The sequence below is a fragment of the Convolutriloba macropyga genome, chromosome 6 (assembly GCF_964194025.1).
Source record: "Convolutriloba macropyga chromosome 6, txConMacr16.3, whole genome shotgun sequence".
NCBI lineage: Eukaryota > Metazoa > Xenacoelomorpha > Acoela > Convolutidae > Convolutriloba > Convolutriloba macropyga.
The window spans coordinates 62,030,462-62,050,090 of NC_134473.1; the positions used below are offsets into that span (position 1 = coordinate 62,030,462).

A 19,629-nucleotide genomic window follows, 5' to 3' on the forward strand; every position below is an offset into this window, starting at 1 on the left:
TCCTTATTGACGGGTTGCAGGAGGGTGAACGGGGGGTTGGGGTGAATGAGGGGGTGGGGTGACAGAGGGGGTCAAATTTTTAAGACTAAGCACGGCCTTCACACCTTGAAATAAACGAAAAAAGAGCGTAAGACGACGAAACTAAAAAACTCAAGAGCACCGCAATATAGCTGTCCTCAGCTTACAACTAAAAAAACAAAGCCTAGAATGACCTATGAACGCATTAGGAAAACCATTCAGAAAAAAAATCCGATCTCAAAAATAGTAAAAAGTAAAAATCAAGGTCAAATTGCCCCATGTGAACAAAAAAATCACTAAGGAGAAAGCGAATTTTTGTTCAAACACCGTTTTCTCTCTACTTTAAAATTAGAGTAAAAAATTTCCACGCCACAAAACCACACTCTTTTTCGCTCCACTTCCTGTTTCGGCGGGACCAAAATCACTTCTCCAGTTTGACTTCAAAAGTCATAAAACTGCGTGAACAGATCTTTAAAAAAAGACAGCGCTCCTATACAATTCACATTCTTTGATTGTAAAAAGGAGAGCGCCTGTTGTTATAGCCGTTGAGAGTCTGACGGCGGCTATTAATTAGTTAAAACCAACTGATTCCAAAACCACTACAAACATTTTACAAGCAATTGCAAAAAGATTTCCAATCTCTTTTAGCATCAGAAACCTTTTGCACCCTAAACTGACAAACTAAACGGACAAAAATGAGTAATGCAACCACGGTACAATCAAAAAGTTACATAGAAAAGCCGAAAATCGGCCGACATGACCGATCTCCATGACAACTCTGAGTAACTCAAATCGCGGAAGCACAAATTGCTTCTGCAAAAATATCTCACAACTGATTCAATTTTGCCGAAAATCGGGTCTTATCCATTCTAGCCAACCAGCTTAGTGGTTGTATAACGTTTATCCCCACTCTCCAATTGCCGTTAATATACCATAAAGGGGCCTATATTTTCGGGAGAGGGGCTATAACGGGAAAGACCCAAAAATTCTATCCAAAATTTATCACCTCTACATTGCATGTGATTGTACCATAAAATCAAATTCAAAAGAGTATCCTAAAAAGCAGTTAACATCCTAGCCATCAGAAAGTTTCCATGCTTACACTACAAAATTTACAAAAGAACAAGCAACAAACATTTGACAAAATGCAAAAGAACATTTCATGTATTTGAACTTGAACGAAAAAGACTGTTAAAGAACTGCCCCCAACCCGCAAAAGCTTATTTGAATTCTGCAAGAAGTTAGCTAAGTAGAAAAGACGTCAAAAGATAACATTTCATATTTCTAATTTTCATTGGTGTGTAAGCTTGACAAACAGTAATAAATAACGGCTTCAATAGAAAATAGTTGGACAAAATATATCCAAATGTGATGCAGTTATTGCAATGATCATTTAATTCCTTAAAAACAAGTAAGCAGCCAAAATTATCTACACTACATAAATTGTTGATTAAAATCAAAATGAACAACTGTCATAGATCTACAGAATCTCTAGAGCTCTTTGTTGGTTGTCGTTGTGATGATGAGGTGGTCGAGTCTTTCATAGTACTGTTAACGTTAACATGTGCCTTCGTTTTGTCTCCCGATACCGACTTTGAGCCTTGCTTCTTCGACGTAGATTTCCGACTTTTCACATCAATAGAGCCGTTTTCTGTCACATTTAACCTTCCCAGACCAGAACCGTCTCTCTTTACAGTAACATACGGCTTTCCAGTGTTTGACCCGCGTCTAGGGGGGCTTGCAACACCTACTGCTCCACCGTTGACTGAAAACTCAGTTTCCAATTTCTGTGCATCGTGGAGAGCCACGAAAAATCTTTCGTGATTTTCCGCGAATCGACTAATATTGGTGGGTTCTGGGCTCCTATGACTCGAATGGCCAATCCGACCTCTGAGTCGTTCACTTCGCGAAGTGGTGGATGGTCTGTAATTGATGTCGGAGCTCCAACTGTTCCGGTTTCCCAGGTTGCGATACCTGGGAGCTGCCAGCTTTTCGGCCACACCCTGTGTGTACAGAAAGGATTTAGGGGGTGTTGGTAAAGTAGTTTGGTTTAACCTTGAACGGCCACCGGCGGATGATCCACCAACTGATCCTGCAATACTTGAATTGTAATAGCTCTCGTTGGGCGAGGTGAGGGTGTAACGTGGGTTAGACCGTCCACTGGGTGATGAGTCAGGCAAGGCAATTGGAGAGAGAGAACTTCGAGCAGATGTCCTTGAGGTCCTGTGATTCTGCGTACCATATAGAAACCCTCTTCTCGTAGACTCATAAGTAACTGACTGTTGCTCTGAGACATCGATCTCGGCAGAACTGTGTGGAGAGTTCGATATTCGATGGGAAGACTTGCTGGTTAGATAGCCTGTGCTATTGGCATTTCTCTTGGACAGGTTTTTGGGTGCCCGGACAACCAAGTGTTTCGCTGGCAGCGCCACATCATTCTCGGTTCCACTTACGGGGCTGATGGGTGAGTCGGGGTTATTTCCGGATGCTCGTCTTCTAAGAGGTTCAAAATTGACACTTCCCCCACCCAGTGACTCATCATTGCTAGTAAGTCCGCCATCCGTTTCTTCTCTCCCACGCTCAGAAACTAAATCACAGCAAACAAAAACTAACGTTCTGATAAAATCAGGTCAAAAATGAGGAAAATTACTTCGCTTCATTCTGTCATGAACAATGAATGCTCAGTTAAAAGCCAATATCTTGATGTTAAAATTGGAAATCGGTTCTATCAACGGAGCCAAGTAACACTTAAGACCTCCATGCCTGGAAAAATTGGTAGGTTTGCAAAAATTGGTGATTGAGTTCATTATCAACACCTCATTTGGCTTGAGGTAGCATTAGTATGTAGCATTATGTCATACCATCGACCAACCGACTTCAATATTTTGTTGAAGACTACGGCTGTGATAAAACGTGAACCAACTAAACTAGGACGATTAGCTCGGGGAGCCCAATTTACTTCATGGTGGACAGTATCTTCAAATAAATACCAAACAAATACAAATAAGATTGAGAGTGAAAAATTAGACCAATTTCCAGCAAAAGAATATTCTAGAACAAAACGGTCAAGCAAAAATTTTGCATGAAAAACACACGGGTCTACAAAAGTTGGTTCAAACTTGATTCGATCGTTCGAGAGCAATTAAACATGACTTAAGCGGTTATACTTTAATCAAAACTAACATTTCGAGTTTTGTGAGCTGTTGCGTGACCTCTGATTTGTGGGAGTGTTAGAGCTGCGTCTCTCCAGTTGGTTCAACTTAGACGGCAGCTGTGCAATCGCACCCTGCGGAGAGGATGGACTCTGTTTCTTAAACAGCCTCACAGATTTGATTGCCTTTCCTGAAGTTCCAGCGTCACCACCCCCAACATCTCCCCCACCACTACCTCTGAATTGGTCACTTTTCGAGTTAACAGGTGTTAAATGCTGGGCAGAATCATAGTTAGAATCGAGCACCTGGGAAGATAATTTTGCTCCATAGGATATTTTGGACACTGCCTCGTTTTCAATGGAGGCACTTAGTTCTAGGTTTGCTGTCTCATTTTTGCTGTCAACTTCATCTCCTTTCCATGACGTGGTAGTGACTCCATTCCTTAGTTCAGCTCCAACTATAGACATCGGAATATCGGTCTGAGAAACACTGGGTGATTCGTAAGGAATAAAACTGATGCGGTCTTCGGCTTTCGTGTCTGATCTTTTGAAGGCCGAGTCCTTAACGCGCTCGATCAATGCCTTGTTCTCCTTCTTTTCAGTTTCGGCAGTAATTTCGACGTCAACATCATCATAACCGTTACTCTCCACGTCAGTCCGGTTCATCAGAGTCCCAAACTCGGCTGGAATTTCTCCCAATGGTGGTTCTGCTCTTAATGGTCTCTTGGAGGATTGCATCATTGCTCGGAAATTGCGCTTGAACAACTCGATTATGTTTGACTCCTCGTATTGCAATGTTTCTTTGAATTTGGTGATGTACAATTTGGGACATTCTTCCCTCTTCAGCTCCTTCTCTTTGTAGGTGATGAGTGTGTAGGCCATGGGGAGGAAGATGATGTCACCTTCTAGCAGGAATATGTCCCAAATGCGCAGAGATAGGCTAAGGGGGAAGTCGGCTTGGAACACTGTGAAGTACCAGAGCATAAGGTACGTGTCCGTCACCGTTTGGCACTCCATCAAATGATTGTAAAGACTCTTGTTCTAAATCAAAGCCAATATCTTACGAAAAATCCGTCAACCTTATGATCTGATAAATTACGCAGGTTTTGTACTTCTATGAAATTGGTCCCCTCTACTGCCTCGGGGTTGTCTCCAATTGTAGCTAGCTGACGCTTAGGAGGCCAGTTAACTGGGTATTTTGGACCCCTAACACTTGATTTAAATTCACCAAATCAAATTCGGTCTGTGTCCCTAATTTCTGTATAGGATACGCCTTGAACCATTTTTCATGGAACGGTTCTCTCCAGACCGGACTGGAAAATATAAACAAAATTTCATAATAAAGTAACCATTCTAGCCAACAACTACAAGGCAACAATTACTACATGCAAGATAAGCGAAACCTTAGCCAATCACAGATAATCAAGGCATAAGAAACTTTTTTTAAAAGAAAATTAGAGATAACACCATATAGCTGAACAATTGTGCTGTTTATGTCTTATAAATCATCATTATCTACTAGAAAAACATTACAATTTTCGTGCTATAGTTGACGTAAGCAACACATAAATCACAAAAAGTTGGCATTCGTCATTTCTTAAAATCAAACAAGACCAATATGGACACAGACTTATTTATGCACTCTGCACTATTCATGCTATTAAAGACAGCCTACAGACTTCTCTACAAACTAATCCCCATGCTACATAAAGAATTTTTTTAAGAAGAAAGAAAACAGCCGGATTAAAATGATCCAGAACGAGCCATTAAAATGTTTATATGGAATACTGAGCTATCATATTTTACCCTCCATTTTTTGTTTTAATAATCAGTAAATTTTGGTAACAAGATAATTTTCACACTTTCAAGAGAATAAAAAAACAGCTTCAACTATTATCACCAATTAATCCTTCTTTCGAAACTTCTCATTTTTTCCCTGATTGGTCAATCCTCAATTTTCAACAGTGAGCACAAGAGTATCTCATCTCCAGCGAACAACAATTCAGAAAAAATTTTCCATCAAAGTCTGTAAAAACGACAGTTGTGAAAAATTTTACTGCATTGACAGGATTTGATTACCTGAGCACAATCATTTTGAAAATGAAACATCTTATAAATTAAAATTTTCCAGTTATCGGTGCATATTTTTTACCGCATTTTTTTCAATTACGCCCGAAATGGGGAAAAAGATTTAACGACCGTCCGTTTATCACATATTTACTCAAATCAAACGACCCAAAAGGAAACTTGTGGAATTTCACGAACATCATTTTGTTTTCTCTCTACCCCCTCCCCCAAAGAAAGGAAAAAAATATTGGTCATCATAGATGCATCAGCCGTGAATTTATCTGTGAGCCCTTCTCGCTTAACCATAGCTTGAGTTGCACTACAGCCTGATCAATCTCAAATGAAATGTGTACAGAGACAAAAAAAAGTGACAACCATCACCTAAAAGCAGCTAAAACATTCAACTACTGCACTGCAATTTGAAACACCTAATGCTGCTATTACGCAGAAATAAAATTATTATTGTTGTTTGAAAGTTTTTAAAATTGTCAACTTCTTGCAAAAAGTAAAGCTTCACATTTTTAAGGCTTCACTTATTTCAGCTTTATAGCAAATGTGATCTTGTAGTTCAACTACTTAAGAGCACCACCTTTCAAGAGGTTCCATTAAATTACTTCTTGATGGATCACGCATTTTTTGCCTATATTCCTGAACAAGTACCCCTATTCCACGATCCCCTATTTATATAGCGTTTCATAGTTATTTTTGCATTGAGCTACAAAAGTTCCCCCAATGTTGTTCTGAGATATTTGTAAACATAGGCTGGAAAGGGATTTGGGGAAAATTGGATAATATGCAAAAATTGGGTGACAACCCTTGTTTGATCTCTTATTAACCTTTACCGGAAGAGGCACGAGCATTAATGAAAACTGATAACTTCGGCTAAAAAATTAACCTCAATTTTTTGTTTGAATAAAGGTTGAAAAATGGTTATTTTCAAAGCAGCACAAAAATTAGTAGAGCACATCTATGAAACCTTAAACCTGTAGGGCAATGAGGGAGGGTTGTCCGGAAATATCGTACCAAAAGGAAAGATAATGATTTTGCGAATCTCGTGCCCACTTGCGTCAGTGAAGCAAGCTGAAATGACACAAATTTGACCAAACTTTTAAGGCAAAACCTCCGAGAGAGCACTCAGCTTCGACTTGTGACCCTAGAAAACAAAAACCAAAAGTCGCATACAAATCATTTTTTTTAACAGAAATGGAAAGACATATCGCACTTTGCACTGAACAGCTGACTCTGGGATCTACAGATGCCTTTGATACCAAGAAACATTTTATGAGGACAGAGCAAAAGAAAACAGCTCGATTGATCCAGAACTATCCATTAAAATGTCTATATGGAATACTGAGGTATCATAATTTACCCTTCATTTTTTGTTTAAATCAGTAAATTTTGGTAAAAACGATAATTTTCACTATCAAGAGAATAAAAAAACAGCTACAACTATTATCATCAATTAATACTTCTTTCAAAACTTCTCATTTTTTCACTCATTGCTCAACCCTCATTTTTCAACACTGAGCACAAGAGTATCTCATCTCAATTGAATAAGGCAGAAAAAAATTTTTCTTTCAAAATCTGTGAAAATGACTGTCATGAAAAAAAATGAAAATGAATTCAAAAATTTAGTATTAAAAATTGCATTGACAGGATTTGATTACCTGAACACAAAACTATTTTAAAAATGACAAGCTTATAACTTAGAGTTTTCCAGTTTTCGGTGCATATTTTTTGCCGCACTTGTTTTCAATTACGCCCGAAAAAAAAATTAGGTGACAACCCTTGTTTGAACTCATTAATTTTTACCGGAAGAGGCACGTGCATCACTGAAAACTGATAACGTCGGCTAAAAATTAACCTCAATTTTTTCTTTGAATAAAGGTTGAAAAATGGTCATTTTCATAGCAGCACAAAAAATTAGTAGAGCACATCTATGAAACCTTAAACCTGTAAGGCAATGAGGGAGGGTTGTCCGGAAATATCGTACCAAAAGAAAAGATCATATGATTTTGCGTACCTCGTGCCCAGTTGCGTCAGTGAAGCAAGCTTAAATGACAAATCTGACCAAACTTTTAAAGCAAAACCTCCGAGAGACAACTGAGCTTCGACTTGTGAACGTTGAAATCAAAAACCAAAAGTCGCATACAAAACATTTTTTATAACACAAAGGGAAAAAAACATCGCACTTTGACAAAACAGCTAACTCTGGGATCTAAAGACGCCTTTCATACAAAGAATCATTTTATAAGGACTCAAAAAACTTAGGCGATTAACCAGTGAACTCCAAAAATTGATTTTAAAAAAACACCAGCGACAGCAGAGACTAAAAATTCATCAAAAACCTTGTAAAATCTTTACATTCAGCAATTACGCCAGTAGTCTAAAACAGATTAAGATTCTCTCCTGGAAACTCATAATTTACGAACTAAAGGAGAAATAAATTTGACAGAAATGGCGCAACATAGAAAGAACGAACCAACTAGTTTTCAAGAACAAAAAAAAAACGAAACATGGCGAAAGATTGCTATCTTTAAAAAGCATCCATAAATTGAAACAATCCCATTGAAGTCGGATGAGTTGCTCTCAAGTGATAGGTGGGGGTAAATTAATTTGAATGGTTGTAGCTAAGAAAGGATTTATGTGGAAAACGAACCTCAGGGGTTTCAACCCCTGAAATCCAGGATGACAGTCGGCCATCTTTACCACGAAGCTGCAATTGCTTTGCTACTCTTTCGCTCAGAATCGCTTTTGTATTAACAAAAAAAAACTTATTTTCAGAATGAGAGCAACTTAGACTACTCAAAATACCGGAAACGACTCAGAGTAGTGCAAAAACACTACCTATTCTAGAAAAATCAAAGGAATAAAAACAAAGCAATATATATAGTTAGAAACAACCAGAAATGTGGTTAGGTAGGTGTAAGGCGTATATCGTTGGGGGGGGGGCGAGTGGGTTGTCGGCAGGGGTATTCTCGAAAGGTCATTCTCAAAGTGAACTTTTAACCTTGACTATTACCAGCAGCTCCTACGTACCATACAAAACAAATTCAGATACTAAGTTTAATGTTTGAAAACACTCACTAATTCAACATATCGGACTAAGACCGGATCAATTGCTCTCAAACGATTGTCATCTTGTTTACTTTGGTTGAATCTGTTTCTTGTTATTATTAGTTACATCTGTAGACACTCCAAGAGATTATAAATCTTTTGGACTCAAAGTTAAATTGAGATATTAATGACTCCTGCTCATGATATTTACCTTCTATTACTTCATCATTAATATCTTCTATTTTATAAGTGGGTGGTTGTGTTCTTAGAACATCAATATTTTTATATAATTCTCTATTCCAATCAGATGTATATGCTTTTGTAAACATATTAGGTTCATCAGCAATTCTTACATAATCACCTATTTTGTTTTGGTTTATATTTGTTTGAGTAAAAGGTATATCTAACCTTCTAAGGATAGTTTGAGGAATCAACAAGTGTCATATTAGTTGCTGAGTTTTTATTATAATTACAAGTTGAGTATAATTCCGTCTGATGTTCTTCGAGTAAAGATTTAAATGGTTCATTATAAAACTCACTACCTTTATCAGAAGCCATAATTTTTCTGGCGTTCAACCTTCCAAAAAATTTGTTTTAAAATTATTTGTTATAGATATACCAGATTCATTCATTAAAGGCATAGTCTAAGCATATCTGGTAAATATATGCTTGACAGTTGACCATGTTTCCTCAATGTATAATGGTATTATTCTTTCTTTAGAATTTTGTTATTTGTGGTGAATATATTTCTTTAGCTAATTCTTGTTCTTGTTGTTTCATTTACTACAATAATAATAACTATTATAATAAATATAATTATAAATGTTATGTTATCTATTATATTAATGAGAATGATAACAAATTATCTACCATAATTAAAAATAAAATTATCCAATTGTTCTTATATAGTACCATTTGTCGATAATAGTTGTTTAGATATTTTTAAGACATCATATAATCCATCTTTTCCTCCTTTTGTTTCTAGTACAAGTTTTTCTAATAGTTCTGCTAAATCATTGTGATAAATGTTTGTTAAACTAGATCCACGTAGCGGCGGGTTCCCCAATTCACGTAGTGACAGGTTCCCTGATCCCAAAACCCTCGGGATTAATAATATTTTATTAATTCACGTCTATTACTTTTATCTCCTGCATTGTAATCATAAATTATATCTTCGTAATCATAATCATGAAAGAGAATCTGCTATGTTATCTTCTTCTATACCATCCATTTTTCAATATTAGATAAGAAATTATTAAATACACATTCATTACCCTTTATTATAATTCCGTTTGGTATTAGTTGAGCATCAACGCAATTGATTTTAATTTTGCCCTCACCAATATTTGTTGTTGGTATTATCTTTGAGAATTTCCTTGTGAGATTGATTTTAAAAATACTTCTATTGTTTCATATGGTATCATAGCTGGATAACCGTTATCATCTTGTTTGTAAAGGTTCTTTTAGGTCGAATGTACTTGTATCATCGAAGCTGCTTTGCAGATCAGTTAAAACTTCATACAAAATTCTATTGTTTTCTATTAGAGTATCAGCAAAGCTGCTTTGCAGATTTGTTTATTCATCCAGTTTCTGATTTATCGAATTTAATGTTTTTGTTAAGGGGTCATATAACTCTTCTATGTTACCATAATATTCTTGTTGTTTTATTTTAACTTTTAATCTTGCTTGTTTTCTTTTTCTACATTGTTTAATTGTATTAGTGTTTCCAAATTAGTTTTAGTCATGGCTTCACTTCATTTTAATTTAAATTTATTGTAATTGAATAAAAAGCCAAAAAGCAATTCCACCAATCTCAAAAGAGGTTTTTTTTACTGTATAACCATCACAGTGTGTTCCACATAAAGTATCAGAGTAGTGATTGTTTTTTGTTTTAATCATTTAGTTTCATAGTAATTCATCAAGTCAGGAGACGTTCACTGAAGACAGCGAGGAAGGAACCCAAAACATTTCGTCTTCTCATGCCAATTAAAATGACTTGATGAATCCGCAAAGCTGCTTCGCCGATTAAATACTACACCAAGTGAGACAGGAAGCAATAGTTTTATATTGGTTGAGAAAGAATTGACTGATATTGGTTGAGAAAGATTAGTAGGGATTATTATGTCAACATAATATTCCCGATCAGTTTATGTGGACATATTCATTAGGTTATTTCAAAATAATAATCCCTATAAGTTTATGTCGACACATCATTCCCTATATTATTATACTATCAGTTATAGCTATGATTGTTTGGGTTAATTTTAGTGTTTTGCTTATTATAATAAAATATCTAGTTTGCGTTTTTGATATTTTAGTAAAATTATATGTGTGATTTTAGTGTTTTTTGTTAATATTTCATTATTTTATGTAAGAGCAGTGTACAGTAGGTGCTATTCATAGTCACTAGACAGTGTTTCAGAGCAGTTATTGTAAGCCAGATTTCTGAAAAAAATCCAAAAAATACAACGAATAGGCCGTTTTTTGGATGTTTTTTTTTAAAAAGTCGTTAAAAGGAGCAATTTTTTAAAACTTTTAATCAGCTGCTCAATAACACTTATTACAAACTACTCTTACCTAGCTTTCCAATTAACAAAACTCTGGATCTAAGACGCCTTTGAAACCAAGAAAAAGTTTATGAGAACTGAAAAAATTAGGCAATTAACCTGCGAACTCCAAAAATTGATTTAAAAAATACACCACCGACAGCAGAGACTCAAAATTCACCAACTACGCCAGGAGTCTAAATCAAATTGATCGTCTCTCCTGGAAACTCATAATTTATGAACTAGAGGAGAGGGAAATCTGACAGAAATGGCGCAACCTAGAAAGAACGAACCAACTATTTTTCAAGACCAAAACAAACGAAACATGGCGAAAGATTGCTATCTTTAAAAAGCATCCATAAATTGAAACAATCCCATTGAAGTCGGATGAGTTGCTCTCAAGTGATAGGTGGGGGTAATTTAATTTGAAGGGTTGTAGCTAAGAAAGGATTTATGTGGAAAACGAACCTCAGGGGTTTCAACCCGTGAACTCCAGGATGACAGGCGGCCATGTTTACCACGAAGCTGCAATTGCTTTGCTTTTCTTTCGATCAGAATCGCTTTTGTATTAGCAAAAAAATTTATTTTCAGAATGAGAGCAACTTATAATTCCGTCTGATGTTCTTCGAGTAAAGATTTAAATGGTTCATTATAAAACTCACTACCTCTATCCGAAGCCATAATTTTTCTGCCGTTCAACCTTCCAAAAAAACTGTTTTAAAATTATTTGTTATAGATATACCAGATTCATTCATTAAAGGCATAGTCTAAGCATATCTGGTAAATATATGCATGACTGTTGACCATGTTTCCTCAATGTATAATGGTATTATTCTTTCTTTAGAATTTTGTTATTTGTGGTGAACATATTTCTTTAGCTAAATCTTGTTGTTGTTGTTGTTTCATTTACTATAAAAATAATAACTATTATAAGAAATATAATTATAAATGTTATGTAATCTATTATATTAATGAGAATGATAACTATCATATTATCTACCATAATTAAAAATAAAATTATCCAATTGTTCTTATATAGTACCATTTGACGATAATAGTTGTTTAGATATTTTCAACACATCATATAATCCATCTTGTCCTGCTTTTGTTTCTAGTACAAGTTTTTCTAATTGTTCTTCTAAATCATTGTGACAAATGTTTGTTAAACTAGATCCACGTAGCGTCGGGTTCCCAAATTCACGTAGTGACAGGTTCCCTGATCCCAAAACCATCGGGATTAATATGTTTTATTAATTCACGTCTATTACTGTTATCTCCTGCATTGTAATCATAAATTATATCTTCGTAATCATAATCATGAAAGATAATCTGCTATGTTATCTTCTATACCATCCATTTTTTCAGTATTAGATAAGAAATTATTAAATTTTTGAGTAAAAACACATTCATTACCCTTTATTTTAATTCTGTTTGGTATTAGTTGAGCATCAACGCCATTGATTTCAATTTTGCCTTCGCAAATATTTGTTGTTGGTATTATCTTTGAGAATTTCCTTGTGAGACTGCTTTTAATAATATTTTTGTTTCATATGGTATCATAGTTGGATAACCGTAACCATCATTAATTTGTAAAGGTTCTTTCAAGTCGAATGTACTTGTATCATCGAAGCTGCTTTGCAGATCAGTTAAACCTTCATACAAAATTCTATTCTTTTCTATTAGAGTATCAGCGAAGCTGCTTTGCAGATTTGTTTACTCATCCAAATTCTGATTTATCGAATTTAATGTTTTTGTTAAGGGGTCACATAACTCTTCTATGTTACCATAATATTCTTGTTGCTTTATTTTAACTTTTAATCTTGCTTGTTTTCTTTTTCTACATTATTTAATTGTATTAGTGTTTCCAAATTAGTTTTAGTCAAGGCTTCACTTCATTTTAATTTAAATTTATTGTAATTGAACAAAAAAGCCAATCACAGCAATTCCACCAATCTCAAAAAAGGTTTTTTTTACTGTATAACCATCACAGTGTGTTCCACATAAAGTATCAGAGTAGTGATTGTTTTTTGTTTTAATCATTTAGTTTCATAGTAATTCATCAAGTCAGGAGACGTTCACTGAAGACAGCGAGGAAGGAACCCAAAACATTTCGTCTTCTAATGCCAATTAAAATGACTTGATGAATCCGCAAAGCTGCTTCGCCGATTAAATACTACACCAAGTGAGACAGGAAGCAATAGTTTTAGATTGGTTGAAAAAAAATTGACTAGTAGGGATTATTATGTCAACATATTCCCGATCAGTTTATGTGGACATAATATTCCTTATGTTACGTCAAAATAATAATCCCTACCAGTTTATGTCAACACATCATTCCCTATATTATTAAACTATCAGCTATAGCTATGATTGTTTGGGTTAATTTTAGTGTTTTGCTTAATTTTATAATAAAATATATAGTTTGTGTTTTTATTGATATTTTAGCAAAATTATATTGTGTGATTTTAGTGTTTTTGTTTATATTTCATTATTTTTGTGAGAGCAGTGTACAGTACGTGCTATTCATAGTCACTAGACAGTGTTTCAGAGCAGTTATTGTACGCCAGATTTCAGAAAGAAATCCAAAAAATACAATGAATAGGCCGTTTTTTCGAACTTTTTTTTTAAAAAAAGGCGTTAAAAGGAGCAATTTTTATAATTTTTAATTAGTTGCTCAATAGCACTTATTACAAACTACTCTTAACTAGCTTTCCAATTAACAAAACTTTGGATCTAAGACGCCTTTGAAACCAAAGAAATAGCTTATGAGAACTGAAAAAATTAGGCAATTAACCTGCGAAATCCAAAAATTGATTTGAAAAATACACCACCGACAGCAGAGACTCAAAATTCACCAACTACGCCAGGAGTCTAAATCAAATTAATCGTCTCTCCTGGAAACACATAATTTATGAACGAGAAGAGAAAGAAATCTGACAGAAATGGCGCAACCTAGAAAGAACGAACCAACTATTTTTCAAGACCAAGATAAACGAAACATGGCGAAAGATTGCTATCTTTAAAAAGCATCCATAAATTGAAGCATTCCCATTAAAGTCGGATGAATTGCTCTCGAGTGATAGGTGGGGGTAATTCATTTTGAAGGGTTGTAGCTAAGAAAGGATTTATGTGCAAAATGAACCCCAGGGGTTTCAACCCCTGAACTCCAGGATGACAGTCGGCCATCTAAACCACTATGCTGCAATTGCTTTACTACTCTTTCGCTTAGAATCGCTTTCATATTAGCAAAAAAACTTATTTTCCAAATGAGAGCAACTTATATCAATCAAAATAAAAAAACTCAAGCGTGAAAAAGTATCTCATGAAGTGAAAGAACGTTCTAGAACAAAAACTCAAGCACGTTTGGTCAAGCAATATTTTTGCATACAAACACAGCCGGTGGAATGCCCGAAACAACTCAAAGATTAGTGGGAAAATCTCAAATAAATACTACCAATTCCAGAAAAAGCAAAGAAATAAAAAGAAAGCAATATATATAGTTAGAAACAACCAGGAATGTGGATAGGTAGGTGGGTGGCGTACGTAGTTGGATGGGGAGCATTGTCGGCAGGGAGTATTCTCAAAATGCCATTCTCAAGATGACCTTTTAACCTTGACTTACCAGCAGCTCCTAAGTACTATACAAAACAAATTCAGCTACTAAGTTCAAAGTTCGAAAGCACTCACAATTTCAACAAAGCCGACTAACGTTCGAATTGCTCTCAAACAGTCGTCCTCTTGCTTACTTTGAATGAATCTGTTTGTCATTATTATTTAATTCTAGAGAAATTCTAAGTGATTATAAACCTTTGCTATTAGATTCAACGTTAAGTTGAGATATTAATAACTCCTGGTCATAATATTTACCTTCTATCACTTCACCATTAATATCCTCTATTTTATAAGTGGGTGGTTGTTTTCTTAGAACATCATTAATTTTAAAATATTCTCTATTCCAAATAGATGTATATATTTTTGAAAAGATTACGTTTATCAGCAATTCTTACATAATCAGCAATTTTCAGTTTTGGTTAATAGTTGTTTGAGGAAATGGTATATCTAACTTTCTCAGGATAGTTTAATGTATCCACAGGTGCCATATTAGTTGCTGAGTTTTTATTATAATTATATGTTGAGTATAATTCCGTCTGATGTTCTTCGAGCAAGGATATAAATGTTTTACTACAAACACACTACCTCTATCTATCCAAAATTTTTCTGGTGTTCCACATTCTAAAGAAATTATTTTAAAACTATTTGTTATAAATATTCCAGATTCAATCATTTAACGTATAGTCCAGGAATCTTTGGTAAATATAAATTTATATTTATTATACCTACTTAAAGATGATATACCAATAAAATCAGCTGACCATGTTTCTTCTTTATATAATGGTATTATTCTTTCTCTTTGGAACTCTGTTATACGATTATATTAAATATAATAATAATAGCTGTTATACTAACTGTGATATTAAATATAGTAAAACTATTACAGTATCTACCATAAATAGAAATGAAATTATCCAACTGTTCTTGTGTAGTAACATTTGTTGATAATAGTTGTTGATATTTTCAACATCTCATCAGTTAATTCATCTTGTCCTGCTTTTGTTTCCAGTATAAGTAATTCTCATCGTTCTACAAAATCATTGATCAATCTTTGTTAAACCAGATCTACGTAGCGGCGGGTTCCCCGATTCACGCAGTGACAGGTTCCCAGTTCCCAAAACCCTCGGGATTAATAATACTTTTATTAATTCACGTCTATTACTTTTATCTCCAGCCTTGTAATCATAATTTATAACTTCATAATCATAAAAAGAGAATCTGCTATGTTATCTTCTCCTCCAATACCATCTATTTCTTCAGTTTTAGTTTTGAAATTTTTGTATAAATACACATTCATTACCCTTTATTATAGTTCCGTTTGGTATTAGTTGAGCATCAACGCCATTGATTTTAATTTTGCCTTCACCAATAATTGTTGTTGGTATTATCTTTGAGAATTTCCTTGTGAGATTGCTTTTAATAATACTTCTATTGTTTCATATGGTATCATAGTTGGATAACCGTAATCATCTTTTGTTTGTAAAGGTTCTTTTAAGTCGAATGTACTTGTATCATCGAAGCTGCTTTGCAGATCAGTTAAAGCTTCATACAAAATTCTATTGTTTTCTATTGGAGTATCAGCGAAGCTGCTTTGCAGATTTGTTTATTCATCCAGTTTCTGATTTATCGAATTTAATGTTTTTGTTAAGGGGTCACATAACTCTTCTATGTTACCATAATATTCGTGTTGTTTTATTTTAACTTTTAATCTTGCTTGTTTTCTTTTTCTACATTGTTTAATTTTATTAGTGTTTCCAAACTAGTTTTAGTCATGGCTTCACTTCATTTTATTAAACAAAATTAATTGTAATTGAATAAAAAACCACTCACAGCAACACCACCAATCTCAAAAAAGGTTTTTTTACTGTATAACCATCACAGTGTGTTCCACATAAAGTATCAGAGTAGTGATTGTTTTTTGTTTTAATCATTTAGTTTCATAGTAATTCATCAAGTCAGGAGACGTTCTCTGAAGACAGCGAGAAAGGAACTCCAATCATTTCGTCTTCCAACGCCACTTAATTTGATGAATCCTCGAAGCGGCTTCGCCGATTAACTACTACACAAAGTGAGACAAGAAGTAATAGTTTTAGATTGGTTGAAAAAGAATTGACTAGTAGGGATTATTATGTCAACATAATATTCCCGATCAGTTTATGTGGACATAATATTCCTTATGTTATGTCAAAATAATAATTCCTATCAGTTTATGTCAACACATCATTCCCTATATTATTATACTATTAGTTATAGCTATGATGGTTTGGGTTAATTTTAGTGTTTTGCTTAATATTATAGTAAAATGGTATATAGTTTGTGTCTTTATTGATATTTTAGTGTTTTTTGTTAATATTTTATTAGAGTAGTGTACAGTAGGTGGTGCTATTCATAGTCTCTAGACAAAGTGTTTCGGAATAGTTGTTGTAAGCCAGATTTAAGGAAAAATCCAAAAATACGACGAATAGGCGGTTTTTTGGAACTTAATTTTTTTAAAAGGCCCTAAAAGGAGCAATTTTTTTGAAAATTTTTATTTAGTGGCTGAATACCACTTATTATAAACTACTCTTATCTAGCTTTGCTATGAGAAAGAAATTCGTGCTTATGCCCAGTAATGAACAAGGATTTGGAAAAATTAATTATAATTATTTGTTTAGCGCGAAAAAGGAACATTCAATTAAATTAACTGGCAAAAACACCAGTGAATTATTGCAATCATTGATCAATTAAAATTCGCTTTCGATCAATAATTTTTTTCGTATTGTTTTTTCTTTGTTTTTACTCAAAAATGTACGCAAAGGTTTACACTATCTGTAGCTTCGAAGACGGAAATTTTTTCACCAGAAAATCAAATTTTTTACGATTTGCGATAGAAATGTGATGATCACGGCAGTTTTATCAGGTTTCTGGCCTGCAAGAATGTTGTTTCAAATTTCTCTAATTATTGGCAATCAATTGTGTCGTTCCAATCAATTAATTGCCAATTATTGCAATTCAATAAATTTTTACAAATCCCTGGTAATGAACCGTATCTTACCTTTTTACGCAGAATCCTTTCAAAATCTTCTCTAAGCCTGATATACTTTGGAAACTCATATAGAAACATTCCATGCAGAGCATAGCGTGGGTTCACCATTAACCGATGAAGACCCCAGAAGGCACTTTTCTCATCTGGAACATAAAGCAGAAGCAGCCCAGCACATTGGTGCATACCCTGACAGTAACCCAAGGTGTCATTGTAATAAGAGTACGCCATTAGAACGTTGAAAAGCATACATTGTCGTTTAGAGAATTCTTTCTTGAATTCTGCTCTGTCCCGAAAGGTTCGTTGTACGTCTTTGTCTATCTGAAAAACGTCTTCAAGACGAGCATAGCGCTTGCTGTTTTCCTTGATCAACTCGTATTGAGAATCGTCGTCAGAATTCAAGCCATTTATTCCCAGGAGACATAACCAATACTTAATTCTGAAAGCTTCGGGAATTCCATTGTAAACAAGATCACAGAAGCGTTTCTTTTCGCGTACTTTTTCAAAGTCAGATTTTAGTCTGGGCTCATATTTCTGATGAAATTCGCTCCATTTTAAAATAGCTTCCTGCTCGCGGATTACGTCTTGATTTGTTCGCTTCTCATCAACACTCAGCGTTGGCTCTTGATTAGGATTGCAGTAATTTGTGATAATTTGTTTCACTTTTCTTCGATTGGAATGATACAGCGGGTCAGAATAGGCATCTCCCGCCATTGTAAACCGGCTTAACCCATATCCTGAAAAACAAAGCATTCGCTGCTAGCTGTCCTCTTTTCAAGTCTTTGAACGAGAGGCATGAGGCATATCAGCATTCAATAGTTGGAAAAATGGATCTATTCTGTCCCCCCCCCCCCCCCCCCCCAGCTTAGTGAGCATAAATCTTTTATGACCCCCAAGCGCACGTGCTATTTTCTTACATAGTAACGTGCTATATAACAACATACAATTTTTAACTGGGGCCATAAAAAACACTGGGGGGGGGGACATAGAATAGATCCGAAAAAAATAATGAAGATGAGGTAGTCATTGCAAATTTCTTTAACGAAGGTCGTAACTGTCTATGACCTTTAATAGCTGCCCTCTGATAGTAGTAAGTTCAGTTTTGAGATGGTTCTGATGTTGACGAAGCACCAGATGTCGAAGCGGAGGACGAGAACACAGCGGGAAAATTACAGCGTGCTACACAAGGAAACACTGGACATTGTTCTAAGCCACCAAGGAAACCTGAATCTTTATTCAAGAAAGGAAACGGGACGAACTTTGGGAAACAACACAGGAAAAAGAGCAAAAATGAGACTGGTAAAGAACATAGAACGATAGTGTAGCTATTGAAAAATCGGGTTTTGCTGCCGCCTGTCCTTGAGCGAGCTTCGGACCACAACCACCTAGGTTTAGGTCCAGACCCAAATTGGGCTATGATCAGAAATTCCAGACCAAAGTTATCTCTGATCAGACTCTTCCGCCGGAAATAAACCTCTTATCAGACTTTCCACGCCAAAATGTCCTCTGATCAGACGGAACCCAGGCCTCGGTCCATACTATAGTGCGTTTATCATCAGACTCATATTCAGACCATTGTCCAGACTATGATCAGACTTTCCTGGCCAAAGTGACCGCCTTTCAGACCGAGCACAGACCGGATGAGAAAGGAGGAACACAAACTCATAACATACAGGAAAAATCTTATATGTCGGTTTTCGCAATTGCTTGAGATTATTCCCACAGTCAATCAGCTATTTTATAACTACTGCACGCGAAACCGCTTTAATCAGACACAAGAGCGCTTTAAACGCCCTCTGATTACTCTAGTGCGCTCAGACGGCCTCTGATCAGACTATAACGAACGCTGTCCAGACCCTGTAATTTCAGATCCAGTATTGAAAAGTTTCAGATATAAGTCAATTTCAGGTTCGCCTTGGTTGCCCTTTTGTAATGTTGATTGTTGGAGCTAGCTCATTACATCATTCTCTGGAGAAGTGGGATAACATTCGAAGACAACTCAAAGGGAAGGTCATCTCGAAACCAGGATACAATCTACATCCAAACGCTAAAGATAAGTACAAGGTAGTTCAAAATCGATTGCGATACGTTGAAAATAGTACCAAAACTATTTTGTGGCACGATATTATCAACAACTCGGTAACCAGCCCGAAAAG

At 35.2% G+C, this 19,629-nt stretch overlaps 1 protein-coding gene across 1 annotated transcript; it reads right to left on the minus strand.

Moving 5' to 3' along the window:
• Positions 1 to 1,279: 1,279 nt before the first annotated feature.
• LOC142341829 (uncharacterized) lies at positions 1,280 to 18,241 on the minus strand. Its single transcript, XM_075393081.1, has 3 exons — positions 17,486 to 18,241; positions 3,202 to 4,210; positions 1,280 to 2,605 (listed from the first exon to the last, which is right to left on the minus strand). Exons 1-3 carry the CDS (start codon positions 18,224 to 18,226, stop codon positions 1,491 to 1,493), a joined length of 2,865 nt encoding a protein of 954 aa, XP_075249196.1. The 5' UTR covers positions 18,227 to 18,241; the 3' UTR covers positions 1,280 to 1,490.
• Between the last annotated feature and the right edge of the window lie 1,388 nt (positions 18,242 to 19,629).